The 14,393-nt window shown below is 36.7% G+C and overlaps 4 protein-coding genes and 1 long non-coding RNA gene across 5 annotated transcripts; 2 read left to right on the top strand and 3 right to left on the bottom strand.

Annotated features, from left to right (window-relative positions):
* Positions 568-3,177, top strand: LOC104720192 (small glutamine-rich tetratricopeptide repeat-containing protein). Its single transcript, XM_010438145.2, has 9 exons — positions 568-718; positions 861-1,172; positions 1,272-1,408; positions 1,497-1,563; positions 1,801-1,900; positions 2,043-2,206; positions 2,343-2,389; positions 2,481-2,531; positions 2,623-3,177. Exons 1-9 carry the CDS (start codon positions 646-648, stop codon positions 2,965-2,967), a joined length of 1,296 nt encoding a protein of 431 aa, XP_010436447.1. The 5' UTR covers positions 568-645; the 3' UTR covers positions 2,968-3,177.
* Positions 3,255-4,674, bottom strand: LOC104720203 (uncharacterized protein At4g08330, chloroplastic). Its single transcript, XM_010438152.2, has 2 exons — positions 4,377-4,674; positions 3,255-3,856 (listed from the first exon to the last, which is right to left on the bottom strand). Exons 1-2 carry the CDS (start codon positions 4,481-4,483, stop codon positions 3,475-3,477), a joined length of 489 nt encoding a protein of 162 aa, XP_010436454.1. The 5' UTR covers positions 4,484-4,674; the 3' UTR covers positions 3,255-3,474.
* On the top strand, positions 5,756-6,887 carry LOC104720210. Its single transcript, XM_010438159.1, has 4 exons — positions 5,756-5,913; positions 6,050-6,096; positions 6,188-6,238; positions 6,330-6,887. The coding sequence occupies exon 4, from the start codon at positions 6,363-6,365 to the stop codon at positions 6,672-6,674; it is 312 nt and encodes a 103-aa protein (XP_010436461.1). The 5' UTR covers positions 5,756-5,913; positions 6,050-6,096; positions 6,188-6,238; positions 6,330-6,362; the 3' UTR covers positions 6,675-6,887.
* Positions 6,962-8,381, bottom strand: LOC104720220 (uncharacterized protein At4g08330, chloroplastic). The gene is made up of 2 exons (XM_010438168.2): positions 8,084-8,381; positions 6,962-7,563 (listed from the first exon to the last, which is right to left on the bottom strand). The coding sequence occupies exons 1-2, from the start codon at positions 8,188-8,190 to the stop codon at positions 7,182-7,184; spliced, it is 489 nt and encodes a 162-aa protein (XP_010436470.1). The 5' UTR covers positions 8,191-8,381; the 3' UTR covers positions 6,962-7,181.
* On the bottom strand, positions 9,519-10,614 carry LOC104720229. The gene is made up of 3 exons (XR_756731.2): positions 10,349-10,614; positions 9,959-10,244; positions 9,519-9,777 (listed from the first exon to the last, which is right to left on the bottom strand). It is a non-coding gene; the product is annotated as an uncharacterized LOC104720229 (long non-coding RNA).

Consider the following 14,393-nt stretch of genomic DNA (forward strand, 5'->3'; position numbering starts at 1 on the left):
TGCAATTCAATTCGAGCAAGCATCTGCTGAATGGTAACCACTTCTTTCTCGGTCAATTGAATTCCACTCTTTAACCACTGCTCATTGTACATTACAACTCCAATCATGTAAAGTTGATTAAAGTTACCCTTTTTAATTTCAATTAAATGACTAAATTTTTCCGGTGAAAATTTTCGTAATAACTAATAACATACAATATCTTATTTTGTACTTTTTTAATTATAAGAAGATTTTTATTAATTTATATGGCCTTTCTAAGTAAATTAATAAAACTCAAATCATTAATTCATTGCATTTTTCTTCTGATAAATAGTATAGATTTACATTTATTTATTTTAAAAATTCAATCTATAGCATATACGAAAAAGAATCAAGGGTTTCCTTTTTTGGTAGTGAAAATCAAGGATTTCTTTAATTTTATAAATACTGTGATCATTAAGAGAGAATATAATGAAGCAGTTATTGGATAACTGCACTAGCATAACCTCTGTTTCCAAACCGGGAATAGCCTAAACCGGGTTACATAGTATAAACAATGATAACCCTGTTTCCAAACAAGATTTTCAATTGGCTCCTTCGACAACACTCTAAAAACGCAGAGAAGAAGAAGGAAGAAACTTCTCCCTCTCTCTCTCTCTTTCTCCAATGGCGAAACTTACGACGGACTCACCTATCTGCCGGAAAATTGTCCTTTCATTCTTTGATTTTCTTGATTCCGGTAAGAACCACCAGTCACTTTCTACGAATTGCGTAAATCGATTTCACTAATCGTATCAGGGTTTGATTTAGAGATAGAACAAATGGTTGGTTTCGTGATATTTAGGGTTTTAATCGTCTATGTATTTTGTTGTTCTTTGTAGTTGAGGTTGCTCCAGGTGTTGATGAGGAAGGGCTTGAGGTTGCTAGAGAATGTTTAGGTGAAGCGTTTAAAGTGAATTCAGATTCTTCGAGAGATGATCGTTTGAAACCTGTTTCACTTGTCAATTTGTTCACTTCATTGGACCAAAGTGAACCTCTAGAAAACATACCACCACCACCACCATCATCATCATGGCCACCACCACCACCCCCAGGTCCGCCACCTGCTACTCAGGATCCTAGTTCCTCCTCAGGTTCTGACTTTATGGGTTCTAATGTCTCCGTTGATACGAGTAAAGAGCCTATTTTTACTGGTAAGTAATTGTTTCTTTTATGTTCGTTGGACCAATGTGAGTGCTGGATAGTATAATGGGGGTAGTTCTTATTTATATTGTTGATTATGCTACCTGTAGGGACTTCTAGAGATGAACTCTTTGGCCAACTCTTTGGTGCGCTTGAGAAAGTACGGTATTTCAGGAATACACCTGAGGGTGATGATGATCCTGCTCAGCTGGAAAAAGCTACAACAATATTTCATGATGCTGTAAATGTAGGTTTGATTTCGTTGTTTGACTTCATTGAAGGTTTAGTACTACTTGATAATTTGTTTGGTGATAATTTTAGTATCTGCATATCAGGAAATGGAGAAGTCTGGATGCCAGACCTTTGATGTGAAAAGCTTGGCAGAAACACTCAAGTGCCAAGGTACTTGTGATTGCTTGTGTTATCTTGTTAATATATAATATACTTGTCATACTGAGATATGATGACTAAGAATTTTTTTAACGTGTCTGCTTTTAACAATATGTCCAATTTTCTTGGAATCATGGGAACCTTTTTCTGAGTCTTTAGTTGTTCCCAAAAGCATATGTTAGAATGAGATCGATGAAGGGTCTATCTTTGGGTCCTTGTCACTTCTATGTGACATTTGCTGCTTCTCAGGTAACAAGGCTATGCAGTCTAATCTTTATCTGGAGGCAGTCGAACTGTATTCTTTTGCAATTGCACTGACGGATAAGAACGCTGTTTTCTACTGCAACAGGTGTGTGATCACTCGTTAACTTTAGTTTTAAATTCTAGCTCTTTGGTGGGGTGCTTCCTGCATAAATCTGATTTTGATGTGCTTAGATAATTTTTTCCGTTGTCCAATGATCTGTTTAACTAATTAAAAAATCATTTATCAGGGCTGCTGCATATACCCAGATCAACAGGTGCTCAGAAGCAATTAAGGACTGTCTTAAATCCATTGAGATTGATCCAAATTATAGTAAGGCGTACAGTCGTCTTGGGTTAGCATATTATGCTCAGGGAAAGTATGCTGATGCCATCGAGAAAGGGTTTAAGAAAGGTATTTATGTGTTCTTAGAATTTATTAGCATATTCCTTTCATAGGATCGATTGCTGTAGAAAAGGGCTAGAACTTTGCTTCTCCGAGTTAGCTTAGCATTTATTCTGTGTAACATTTTTCATTACACTGATGGCAGCTTTGCAGTTGGATCCGCATAACGAATCTGTGAAAGAAAATATCAGGGTCGGTTATTATTTTTATACATTTCTCTGTTATAATATGGTCATTCTGTGATTTACATGAGAATCTGATATTGACATGTTGCGAAACACAGGTGGCTGAACAAAAACTAAGAGAAGAACAGCAACGACAGAGACGCGGTCAGGTACACCTCTGACTCTTGAGTCATCATCTCATGGATTAGAAATAAGAGGAGAAATTAAAGAAACTAAAGTTTTGTGGTGTTGGAAAAGCAGAATACAAGCACAAGTCACGGTCAAGAACCAGGAATGGGAGGAGGACAGGGAATACCATCTCAGTTCTCAATGCCTTTAAACCCCGACTTGATGAGCATGTTCATGAACATGGCGGGAAACACATTCCCGGGAAATCATTCTCATAACGAGGGAGGAGCAGGAGCAGGAGCAGATGGAAACAGAAATGGTTCGGATGAGCCTGAGATTCGTTTAGGTGGGAATATCAACATCGATCTCGGAGGCACAGAGCAAATGCCAGAAGACATATCAGGTGCATTACGATCAATGATGCAGATGTTTGGAGGAGGATCACAGGGAGGCACTGGTTCTAATAATCCTCAATAATAACGGTGCACATGGAAGACCATCTGGGAATCAACCTTAGAATCACATCATGTGATTCTATTCTATGATGTTAATTTCTGAGTTTGTGCTACAAAGACTTTGTTAGGTATTTGAATTTTTAACATAAAAAATGTAGTGAAGTGACATGTTATTACAAAATGATGAAGGGATACTATTGGCTTCGTGTTGATAAAACCTTTTTGCATTACATTACACTTGAAAGTAAAATTTTAACTATCAGATACATGCATCATCTGGATGTTGGTACGCAGTTTTTGAAAATAAAATTGGTAAACGCTAATGATGAACGAACTTGAGCTAGTAAATATTCCCAGAAACAAAAGGTAAACTGTTTTTACTTTTTACTATACAACTGAAAATCCAAACCAAGCTTATCAAAACAGTACCAAGACAATAACAAACACTTCACCAAAGATCTAAATTGGATACTTTGAAGAAGATGTATAATATCGGCGCGTATATACAGTACAGTAGTACAAGAAGCACTCACATTAACGCGACAGCAGAAGAGGGTTGAAGCGAGCGGATCCTGATATCGTACTTTGTAACACTACCAGTCCTAGGCGATGTCGGATCTGAGTTCTGCGTTACAAGTGCATACTCAGGAGGAGCCTTCTCCTGAGAAGCATTGCCGATATAGTTATTACATTTGCGACAGAGAAGCTTAGTTCTACGTCTGAACAAACCCCAAGAGTATCTGGAGAAGTGTGGCATGCATTGGAACTCATCGACCTGACTAAATCTACCCTCGTCGATGTTGAAGAAGGATATGATTCCACTCTTCATGGACTTGCCATATTTTGATCCGATTGTTGATGTGATTCGATTAGTGGAGCTCAAGTTCAGTTCATACCCACAAGATCCGCAACTGCAAGAAAGTTAAAACCCATTCCTCATTATCTTAAAACACAACACCGATCTAAGTTCAGACAACAACTAATGCTTCACCAAAAACTTAAAAAAAAAAAAAAAAATTCTTAGATTCACATGATTCCTCGCCTCCAACTCCCAAGTAAACGAATGAACAATCTTTTTAACCTAAATCAAAACTATTCTAACTAACAGAAGAGCTTTTTAATCTAAGCATAAACATCAAATTGATTACTGATTCCTGATTCACATGATAATTACTCTCCTCAAGCTATACATCAAAAATATATCACTCTTCCAAAGAACACACTTACAAAGATAAAAGGGTTCTGTCTCAATACAGATTTTTTTAACAAAACACAGTTAAAAAAAAAAACCCTGCTTCATTATCATTCCAAGGGTTAAAAAAGAACAATCCTTTCTAATCAAAGTATCCACACTCAAAAACCCTAAAAAAAAAAAAGGCTAGATTAAGGCACAAGATACCATACAAGAATTCAAATTAAATTGATATGAACCTGTAATTGACATGTCTCATGGAAGAAGACGAAGAGAAAGATGGAGAATAGAAATGGTTTCCACCAAAACGGCCGTCGTTAACACCCACCGACGCCGATCTCTCCATCGTCGCCGAGATCACTCAGTTAAACGCCTGAAAATGATTAGAAACGGTTTCGATCGGGACAAAAGTTTGGAATTAGGTTGATGAAGAAGAACGTGTCGCAATCGATTCGGGTGACTTTGACTTCTTCTCTCCTCCACGACCAATGTCGCGGTCGCTGTTTCTAGTAACGATCGAATTCGAAGTAGTCAGAGATCTAATTCTTTTTCGTTTTAAATACATTTATTATTATATGACCTAATTGTTTTGGTATTTTTTACTATTGACTGCTGATGTGGATACTTTTATTGGTTTTTTCTTTTACTATATAGAAGTATAGAACATTAGAGCATGTCTAGTGGCAATTCTTAATGGGTTGCTCAATGAATTTCTAACCCAAAAATAAATCAAAAACATAAAAAAATGTTCAAACTGTTGAGAATCGTTACTCAAGTGAGCATCAAAAGAACGCTTAAAGAAACGGTATGTGGCAACTTCTGGTTGGATGTCTTTTAAAATATAAAAGTTAAAAAAAATTTTTTCATTTTCTACTTTTCTTTTCCCGACTCTCTCTCTTTTCTCCTTCGACGAACCGATGAATCTCTTCTGATTCTTCAGTTTTCATAGATTTCATTGAAGGTGAACCGATGAATCTCTTTCTTTCTCTCTCAATTGGCGATGTGATTAATTCAGAGAGAATAACGATTAGTGACTAAAGGTTTGGAGAAAAATCACTCCTTTGTGCTTGTGTGCCGTCTTCAGCAAATCCCCAACATTGCTGTCTATTACACCTCCGGCGAACCTCTTCCGTCGCTGCCCATTACATTCCCGGTGAACCAGCTTCTTCTCCTTCTTTACATTGTTAGAATCCTTGTTGTACTTTTCGATAAATCCAGGTTCGTTTTTATTTTACACTACAAGAAATATGCGTATTCTTAGCACAAGAAATATGCGTATTCTTAGCACAAGAAATATGCGTATTCTTAGCACACGAAAAATGTTATAGTATAGTTTCGATAGCGATTTCGTAAATGCTGTCTTTGCCGGTACTATCTTAGACGGGACATATATAATAGCGTTTTTTCCCTATGCTATTAATTGTATTTTTATAATAGCGCTATGTTATCGCTATATTAAAATTATTAGTAGCATTTTTTATTTGCCATATTATAATGAGTGGTAGCGAAATATTTGTACTATGATTTTGTCAACTGTATCTATATATTATTGCTATAATATATTTTTCAGGCAGCCTGATTATGCTCAATATAAATGATTTATATATATTANGGCTGCTGCATATACCCAGATCAACAGGTGCTCAGAAGCAATTAAGGACTGTCTTAAATCCATTGAGATTGATCCAAATTATAGTAAGGCGTACAGTCGTCTTGGGTTAGCATATTATGCTCAGGGAAAGTATGCTGATGCCATCGAGAAAGGGTTTAAGAAAGGTATTTATGTGTTCTTAGAATTTATTAGCATATTCCTTTCATAGGATCGATTGCTGTAGAAAAGGGCTAGAACTTTGCTTCTCCGAGTTAGCTTAGCATTTATTCTGTGTAACATTTTTCATTACACTGATGGCAGCTTTGCAGTTGGATCCGCATAACGAATCTGTGAAAGAAAATATCAGGGTCGGTTATTATTTTTATACATTTCTCTGTTATAATATGGTCATTCTGTGATTTACATGAGAATCTGATATTGACATGTTGCGAAACACAGGTGGCTGAACAAAAACTAAGAGAAGAACAGCAACGACAGAGACGCGGTCAGGTACACCTCTGACTCTTGAGTCATCATCTCATGGATTAGAAATAAGAGGAGAAATTAAAGAAACTAAAGTTTTGTGGTGTTGGAAAAGCAGAATACAAGCACAAGTCACGGTCAAGAACCAGGAATGGGAGGAGGACAGGGAATACCATCTCAGTTCTCAATGCCTTTAAACCCCGACTTGATGAGCATGTTCATGAACATGGCGGGAAACACATTCCCGGGAAATCATTCTCATAACGAGGGAGGAGCAGGAGCAGGAGCAGATGGAAACAGAAATGGTTCGGATGAGCCTGAGATTCGTTTAGGTGGGAATATCAACATCGATCTCGGAGGCACAGAGCAAATGCCAGAAGACATATCAGGTGCATTACGATCAATGATGCAGATGTTTGGAGGAGGATCACAGGGAGGCACTGGTTCTAATAATCCTCAATAATAACGGTGCACATGGAAGACCATCTGGGAATCAACCTTAGAATCACATCATGTGATTCTATTCTATGATGTTAATTTCTGAGTTTGTGCTACAAAGACTTTGTTAGGTATTTGAATTTTTAACATAAAAAATGTAGTGAAGTGACATGTTATTACAAAATGATGAAGGGATACTATTGGCTTCGTGTTGATAAAACCTTTTTGCATTACATTACACTTGAAAGTAAAATTTTAACTATCAGATACATGCATCATCTGGATGTTGGTACGCAGTTTTTGAAAATAAAATTGGTAAACGCTAATGATGAACGAACTTGAGCTAGTAAATATTCCCAGAAACAAAAGGTAAACTGTTTTTACTTTTTACTATACAACTGAAAATCCAAACCAAGCTTATCAAAACAGTACCAAGACAATAACAAACACTTCACCAAAGATCTAAATTGGATACTTTGAAGAAGATGTATAATATCGGCGCGTATATACAGTACAGTAGTACAAGAAGCACTCACATTAACGCGACAGCAGAAGAGGGTTGAAGCGAGCGGATCCTGATATCGTACTTTGTAACACTACCAGTCCTAGGCGATGTCGGATCTGAGTTCTGCGTTACAAGTGCATACTCAGGAGGAGCCTTCTCCTGAGAAGCATTGCCGATATAGTTATTACATTTGCGACAGAGAAGCTTAGTTCTACGTCTGAACAAACCCCAAGAGTATCTGGAGAAGTGTGGCATGCATTGGAACTCATCGACCTGACTAAATCTACCCTCGTCGATGTTGAAGAAGGATATGATTCCACTCTTCATGGACTTGCCATATTTTGATCCGATTGTTGATGTGATTCGATTAGTGGAGCTCAAGTTCAGTTCATACCCACAAGATCCGCAACTGCAAGAAAGTTAAAACCCATTCCTCATTATCTTAAAACACAACACCGATCTAAGTTCAGACAACAACTAATGCTTCACCAAAAACTTAAAAAAAAAAAAAAAAATTCTTAGATTCACATGATTCCTCGCCTCCAACTCCCAAGTAAACGAATGAACAATCTTTTTAACCTAAATCAAAACTATTCTAACTAACAGAAGAGCTTTTTAATCTAAGCATAAACATCAAATTGATTACTGATTCCTGATTCACATGATAATTACTCTCCTCAAGCTATACATCAAAAATATATCACTCTTCCAAAGAACACACTTACAAAGATAAAAGGGTTCTGTCTCAATACAGATTTTTTTAACAAAACACAGTTAAAAAAAAAAACCCTGCTTCATTATCATTCCAAGGGTTAAAAAAGAACAATCCTTTCTAATCAAAGTATCCACACTCAAAAACCCTAAAAAAAAAAAAGGCTAGATTAAGGCACAAGATACCATACAAGAATTCAAATTAAATTGATATGAACCTGTAATTGACATGTCTCATGGAAGAAGACGAAGAGAAAGATGGAGAATAGAAATGGTTTCCACCAAAACGGCCGTCGTTAACACCCACCGACGCCGATCTCTCCATCGTCGCCGAGATCACTCAGTTAAACGCCTGAAAATGATTAGAAACGGTTTCGATCGGGACAAAAGTTTGGAATTAGGTTGATGAAGAAGAACGTGTCGCAATCGATTCGGGTGACTTTGACTTCTTCTCTCCTCCACGACCAATGTCGCGGTCGCTGTTTCTAGTAACGATCGAATTCGAAGTAGTCAGAGATCTAATTCTTTTTCGTTTTAAATACATTTATTATTATATGACCTAATTGTTTTGGTATTTTTTACTATTGACTGCTGATGTGGATACTTTTATTGGTTTTTTCTTTTACTATATAGAAGTATAGAACATTAGAGCATGTCTAGTGGCAATTCTTAATGGGTTGCTCAATGAATTTCTAACCCAAAAATAAATCAAAAACATAAAAAAATGTTCAAACTGTTGAGAATCGTTACTCAAGTGAGCATCAAAAGAACGCTTAAAGAAACGGTATGTGGCAACTTCTGGTTGGATGTCTTTTAAAATATAAAAGTTAAAAAAAATTTTTTCATTTTCTACTTTTCTTTTCCCGACTCTCTCTCTTTTCTCCTTCGACGAACCGATGAATCTCTTCTGATTCTTCAGTTTTCATAGATTTCATTGAAGGTGAACCGATGAATCTCTTTCTTTCTCTCTCAATTGGCGATGTGATTAATTCAGAGAGAATAACGATTAGTGACTAAAGGTTTGGAGAAAAATCACTCCTTTGTGCTTGTGTGCCGTCTTCAGCAAATCCCCAACATTGCTGTCTATTACACCTCCGGCGAACCTCTTCCGTCGCTGCCCATTACATTCCCGGTGAACCAGCTTCTTCTCCTTCTTTACATTGTTAGAATCCTTGTTGTACTTTTCGATAAATCCAGGTTCGTTTTTATTTTACACTACAAGAAATATGCGTATTCTTAGCACAAGAAATATGCGTATTCTTAGCACAAGAAATATGCGTATTCTTAGCACACGAAAAATGTTATAGTATAGTTTCGATAGCGATTTCGTAAATGCTGTCTTTGCCGGTACTATCTTAGACGGGACATATATAATAGCGTTTTTTCCCTATGCTATTAATTGTATTTTTATAATAGCGCTATGTTATCGCTATATTAAAATTATTAGTAGCATTTTTTATTTGCCATATTATAATGAGTGGTAGCGAAATATTTGTACTATGATTTTGTCAACTGTATCTATATATTATTGCTATAATATATTTTTCAGGCAGCCTGATTATGCTCAATATAAATGATTTATATATATTATATATATACAGCTTTTGCAAAAAAAATCATTATGTAAGACAAAACTTTATAGAAGCCTCAAAATACAGTATATATCATCTTAAACATTTCAACTACAATATACTACATACATTACAAGTCTCAAACCAAGTCTTAACCTAACATTACAAGTGACACAATCAACAAAACCATGAAGCTAGAGACTCTTCTAGACATTCACATGCATTACAGGATTAGGACGCAGCACTAGAATACATATGAATAACTAAACTGTCTTTGACAATTTTTCTTCTTCCTCATGATCCAGCTCAGTAAAGAACGTTTGCAAGATAAAGGCAACAATCTGAAAATACACCCAAAATTAGTCAAACAATGGCATGTAATCATCTACTCTTATGTTAAGTTGACAATATACATAACATTACAAGATAGAAGAACACATAAATAAGGTTGCATTAATCATAGAAGACATATAAGTTAGATGTGAAAAGTGTAACAACATCTCAAAAAAAATAAAAACTGACCCTTTGTCTCAATCCGAAAATTCCACCTCTCCAAGACTTCACTAGTGGCTTTGCTCATTATTACTAACACTATTCTCTGCCACTTCTCAGATCTTCACATTCTCACACACAAAACTCTAACAAAACTATGAAATGCTAGGAAAGAAAAACAGTACCGGAGATCTGAGAAGTGTGATTAGACATGAATGATTTGACGAATTCGTCTTCAATAAGCACCATTGGAAATCCACATTTCTTCACTTTCACGAAGCTCTCCTCAGGATAAACCGCATGATTGTAGAGAATACTATACACCAAATCAAAAACAAAATCGAGTCAATTTCACTAAGAAAAAACGAAATGAGAGATTTATCTAGAACTGAATTTTGAATTCGCGATTCCAACTGTCACCTGGTCGCAGCGTAACATAAGAGGAAAAGAAAGAAGAAGAACCGTTAAATTATGGAGAAATATTTTCCCCCAAATCAAAATCTAATCTAGGTCACTCTAATTAACGGAAGACGACGGAGCGGCTCCCCGGAGACGGTGGTTCACAGAGAAATAAAAAGGGGTTTTGGATCAGTTTCTTAGTGAATTTGCAAACGAATAATGAAACCATCACAGCTAACTAGCAGTAATCTCAGAACAACATCAGAATTAAACATCCACTGTCTCAAAACAACAGATCTAAGAAAATACAAAAACTTACTTTTTCACGGCTTCACCATTAACTTTACTTCTGAAACGACCCGACCCGTTTTTTTTTTTATAATAATAATAATAATAATAATAATAATAATGAATACTCCACAACTAATGGTATTATACCCACTAGCCGCCTAACCACAACACACAACCACGGATACAGAAACAATATAATTAACCAACAAATATCCAATAATAAATAAGCAATATCAAAGTGTAACACTAATCCAATAACCAATCATCATAAAACATGAAACCAGCAATCTAGTTTGTGTCAAAAGCCCTAGTTTGTGTCAACAGACACCTCCACATGGTGTCGATCAATACTCGTCAAAGTTATCGAGCCGTCCTCGCGTTGGTGTCGACTGACACCCTAAAAGGTGTCAACCGACACCAATGCCGAGCATCGATTTCCTTTGATCAGAAACTCCGAATCTCGCCTCCAATCTTCTTCAATCTGCTCCATGCATCCCCAGAAGCCAAAACCCAGCCATAGCAGCCACGAATAACCACAGAGAACTCAAAGAAACAACCACATAAGCACCAAATCTTAGAAAAACTAGAGGTCTTAGCTTAGATAAGCCATGGTCATGCACTCACCTCTTTGCAGGAAGATTCTGACCAACAGCAACGAATCCATCCCTCCTAGCAAGCGTCTAGCTCCTTCCTAGCTTCATATCTCCCAAGAAAAGCCAACAAAACTCCCAATCTCACTCAAAATCTCAAGAACAATGTTTTTCTCTCTTTTCTCACAAAACAAGATAACGACGACCAAAAACACTTTCCAAAACCCTTTTTCGTCGACCATACACTTAAATATCTTGGTTTGATGGTTTTTCCTAAACCAAACTGGTCGAAATCGATAATTAAATCGAACTGGTCGAACCAGAAGATATTGGTGTCGATCGACACCCATCCCAAAAACCCAGTAATTGGTTAGTGGATTTTACAACTTCCAGAATCTGGGACCTTCTCGTCTTCTTCCTCGTAATCCAGAAGCTCCTCCTCATACGCACCGTCCCATACTTCACAAGTTCTACAAACAGAGAAGAAATTTCAGAAAAAGTTTGCAATTGAAAAGCAAAAAGAAAACCCTAAAATATGGCTCGATTTAGGGTTTGGGTGAGTTGGGTCAAAGGAATGGGAGATGGATGAAGTGGCTGAGCCACTGAGGGGGAGGAGGGTGGGGGAGATGATTCATCAGCGGCGGAGGAGTAGATCAGCGAAGAGGAGAATAGAAGGTAGCTGTTCTCTTTTTTTTTGTCGGCCTATTTTTTTTGTTTGCGTCTCCAAAACGATGTAAAAGAAAGGATATTATGTTTTTTTTTTCTAAGTGTCGGCGCTTAAGTGAATATTTTGGCACAAACGTTGGCGGAATATGTGATTTTAGTCTCCCGCTTAATGATTTTTTTTCATAGCATTGTTATGTGCTATTGTAGTGATAACAGGATTTTCACCCAGGGTATCAATTTCCTATGCAGTTGTAGTACAAAGGGTTATCAATCTAAATGGTTTTTATGCTAGCAGATAGGATGCAATCAGAAGCAAGCTAGTCAAGCCAAGCAATTGTGGGTTTTGTCTAACAATCCTAAAATAATAAAATAAAAGAATATAAACAAGAAACCACACGATCTAAGCACTCGATGCAAGCATTCGAGTACAGGATCGGGTGGGGTGATCGAGTAAACAAGGAAAGTATGAACAACTCGAGGGGTTACTCAAAGCAGGTGATAGTGTACCTGTTCAGGTAAGGGATCGAGTGATGAATATAAATGCAAACAATTAAAATACGAAAACTTCTAAGGATGGGGTAATCGACTCCTAAGTGTTCTTGACCAATACAAATGTCTTACATGCCTCAAGCAAATATTCCCTAGAAAATGAATCTCTAAAATCTTGTTAAAACACTCTCGTGATAGAAACAATCATTCTTGATCACTCGCCTACCCAACTCTTGTTGGAGAAACATGACTAAGCGGGCAATAAGAACCGATTCATTATTGTCAATAAACCCCTTACTCATCTAATCTCTTAGGCTAAGTGAGTAAATCTCTAGCATTGGTTGATTCAAGCATTTCATCTACACGTCTCGGTGGTAAAACACCCTAGATCTAATCTCACCCTCTCTGTTTGTTAACAGCATTAAGAACACCAATCTAGAAGGGAATTTATAAATCATAAACAATCAAACTAAGACATCCTAACCGATCAAGAACACAAAATCATCTATCCATCCCTAGAAACTTTACTACACTACACGGAAATCATTGCAAAAGACATAGAAACAAAGATGAACGAAAATTGCATTGTATTAAAAGATAGAGTAGAAGATAAAGAGTACAAGGTAGAAATCTAAAGAAATAACAAAAAGATATTAAATAAATCCTAACAAAAGTGAAAAGAAGTTTGAGTCGCTCTAGATCTCTCTCAGAAGCTCTCGCTCTCTGTTTGAGGGTCTGCGGCGTGCTCGTTTGCGAGGAAGAAGAGGGGGGGTTTATATATTGAAACCCCTTTGACCTAGCTTCCCAGTCCTGCCCGAGGGTCTACTCGATGGGGTGCACGAAGATGAGGTCGGGTTACTCCTCGGGTAGATCTTCGGGTTGTTCTTCCTGCTCTCGGATCCTCCTCGGTCATGTTGGGGTTCAGACTGTTCTTCCAACTCGGCTCCTTCGGGTACATGTTCGGATTCGTCCTTGTTTTTCCCCATTTTAGGCTCTTAAGCACCTATTTTCATCCAAAGTATGCAAATGCAAGAATATAACACCCTAAATGGCCTAAATGCGAATTCTTACAGTTAATGACCTAAAAATGCTAAGGTAAGGGTATAAACAATGCAAAATATGGACAAAAAAGGATGCTAAAAACATGTAAATTAGAGAGTTATCAGACCGCCAAACTTAAATCATGATAGTCCTCTAGCAAGAAAGTAGGAGGGTGCGGGTTAAAAACGGGGACTCATAACCTTTATATACTAAGCGAAGGATTCAAGCTATAGTCCTTAAAGATAGTTTAACGGTGCTAAGATCAATCAACATACTTACAAATATTTTTCTATGCTTATTACCATGCATCGATCTAGTTAACCTCCAACTAAAAAGTAAAGAACATCTCTTTCACATTCAATTAAGTGTTTGGCGAATTCTTGCAAATGGAAGGTGAATCAAGCTCAATCGGTTTCAAGGGTAAGGCTTTTTGGTAAGGTGGTTTCAAACAAATTCTTTGGGTGTTTTTCTCTCAAAAGAAGGAATGCTAGAAAGTTGTGAAAACTATCTAATATTGAGAACAATTTGGGCATACAAAGCTTAACTCTTGATAATCTACCCTTTTCTCATTCACTTTCTCTTTTTTTGTTTTTATATTTAAACCCCATAGAATTAAACTGCCTACAACCTTGATTTTAACTCTATTTTTTTTTTTTGTAATCCCTAAGGTCTAAGCTTTAAACATCTAGCTCTCTTTCATCTCTTTTTTTCTTCTTTTCTTTCTTTGCTGAACTCCTAATATGTATATATCCCATATATATATATATTTTTTTTTTTTCTTTCTAGGAGACTAAAGCAAGATCTTTCTCTTTTCTTTTTAACTTAGAGCTAATTTGAACTGAACCTTAGGGACTTCTTTTCTTTTTTTTTTATTCCTCAACCCAAACCAAATAAACATGCTAACCACCTATCTTTCAAAATCGATTCTATTAACTAGTCTAAATGATTCTAACTTAGCTAAATCAAGAGTCAGTTCTTTGTCGTTCTCA

The sequence above is a fragment of the Camelina sativa genome, chromosome 2 (assembly GCF_000633955.1).
Source record: "Camelina sativa cultivar DH55 chromosome 2, Cs, whole genome shotgun sequence".
Taxonomy (NCBI): Eukaryota; Viridiplantae; Streptophyta; class Magnoliopsida; order Brassicales; family Brassicaceae; genus Camelina; species Camelina sativa.